Source organism: Mus caroli, chromosome 2 (genome assembly GCF_900094665.2).
Source record: "Mus caroli chromosome 2, CAROLI_EIJ_v1.1, whole genome shotgun sequence".
Classification (NCBI taxonomy): Eukaryota; Metazoa; Chordata; class Mammalia; order Rodentia; family Muridae; genus Mus; species Mus caroli.
In genome coordinates, this window is record NC_034571.1 from 169,801,293 (window position 1) to 169,802,987 (window position 1,695).

The 1,695-nt window shown below is 63.6% G+C and overlaps 1 protein-coding gene across 1 annotated transcript in view; it reads right to left on the minus strand.

Moving 5' to 3' along the window:
- LOC110307740 (CDK5 and ABL1 enzyme substrate 2-like) overlaps positions 1–1,111 on the minus strand; it is a 12,032-nt gene extending 10,921 nt beyond the window's left edge. Inside the window, exon 1 of the mRNA XM_021179946.2 lies at positions 756–1,111. Within this exon, the coding sequence (XP_021035605.2) occupies positions 756–1,111 (356 nt within the window). The remainder of the gene's footprint in view (positions 1–755) is intronic.
- Between the last annotated feature and the right edge of the window lie 584 nt (positions 1,112–1,695).

Genomic DNA, 1,695 nt, shown 5'->3' on the forward strand with positions numbered 1-1,695 from the left:
AGTCCCTGTGTAGGGAAGCCAGGGGAGGGATGTGTCTAGAGTCAATTAGACCAAGGGAACTCCGAAATCCATATTCAGGGGGCTTTCAAGGTAAAGAGCTGACCCCATATCCAGGAGTTGACAGCTTTAGTGGGACTTTCAAGGTAAAGAGCTGACCCCATATCCAGGAGTTGACAGCTTTAGTGGGACTATCCCTTCCCTCTGGAGGCAGACCAGCTTCAGTTAATCCCAAACTCATCTCCTGTATTCTGGACTGATGCTGCCACATCACCTCAGTCCCAGTCAAGGGCAGACGGGACTGCGAGCCACTCTGACTCTTGCACGCTGAGGTCATGGGCCCTCAAGTACTAGAATGAAGGACCCTTGGACCACCCTGGCTCCTGCATTATGGGCTGAAGAACCCTCTTCCCTAGTTACCGGACACCTTGATCTTGGGCTGGTCATCTTGACCCTGTGTCCTGGGCTGACCATTCCGGTTCACCCAGACCTCTGAGTGTTAGTTGATGGGTACCAGGTGACCATACCTGTGTGCGGGGTGAATGGACCCACCTCATCCCAACCATGTCCAGGTCTGCCGAGCTTGTGGCTTACCCGAACCCATAGGTCAACTACCCCACAACCTGGGAGGAGGGACCTGGCTCACCACCACCGGTGCCCCGGGCTGCCAAGGCCATAGGTCACACAGCCGGAGTGCTGGTTAGGCCTCTAGGCCACCCTGACCCCAGCGTGCAGCCGCCCCCGTCCAGCCCACTCACCTTTGGCGCTGCCCGTCCAGGCCAAGGCCGGTGGGCGCCGTCGTGGGGCTGAGCAGGCCCTGGGGCGCGGGCCTGGCTGGCAGCCCCGGGAGGCCTCCAGGTGGANCGGGCGGCGGCGCGGGCGCCTCGCGGGCCTCGGTGGGCGGTGGCGGCGGCGGCGCTGGCTTCTCGCCTCCGGGACCCAGGCTCGGGGGCCGTCCGTCAAGGGAGATGTTGTTGAGAAAGAAGAGGGCGGCCTGACGGCGCCGGGAGTCCCCGCGCCTCCGCGGCACGGCCGGCGGGTTCCGGGCAGCCGGCGCGGGCCTGGAGGGGCCGGGGGCCGGACCCGGGGCTCCTCCCGCCGCGGCCGCGGCCATGCTCGAGTGCGCCGCCGCGCCGCGCCGCCGCGCAGCTGCCCATTGGCCGCGGCGCGCTTGCATGCAAATACCACCCCGTCACTCCCGCCCATTGGCTGCGGCGCGCCCATATGTAAATATAGTCCCGCGGTCCCTGTCTATTGGCTGCGGCGCGCCTGTATGCAAATACCACCCCGTCACTCCCGCCCACTGGCCGCGGAGCGCCCATATGCAAATATAGTTCCGCGGTCCCTGTCCATTGGTTGCGGCGCGCCTGCATGCAAATGAGCTTCTTCTGAGCCCTTCGATTGGCTAGCGATATGTGCCTTGCCCCAGCGCTCCCCTGAGTCCTAGAGGTAGTTATCTTCTGTCTGTTGTAAAACAGGGCAAGGTCGGTGGGTGCACGGAACCTGAGTCCTGTTCTCCCGTCCAGGACTCGGTGTACAGGGCACCCTTCAGCGAATGTTCATTATGGGCTGCAGACTCAGGGTGCGGGCCTGTTGTGGTCACTTGCCCCGGGGTGTTCCTTCAGCCCTGGGGTTCTTCTGGGCAGGTATCCATCCATGCTCCACCAGAGCCTGTACCTTCCGGGCTGTGCCGCCTGG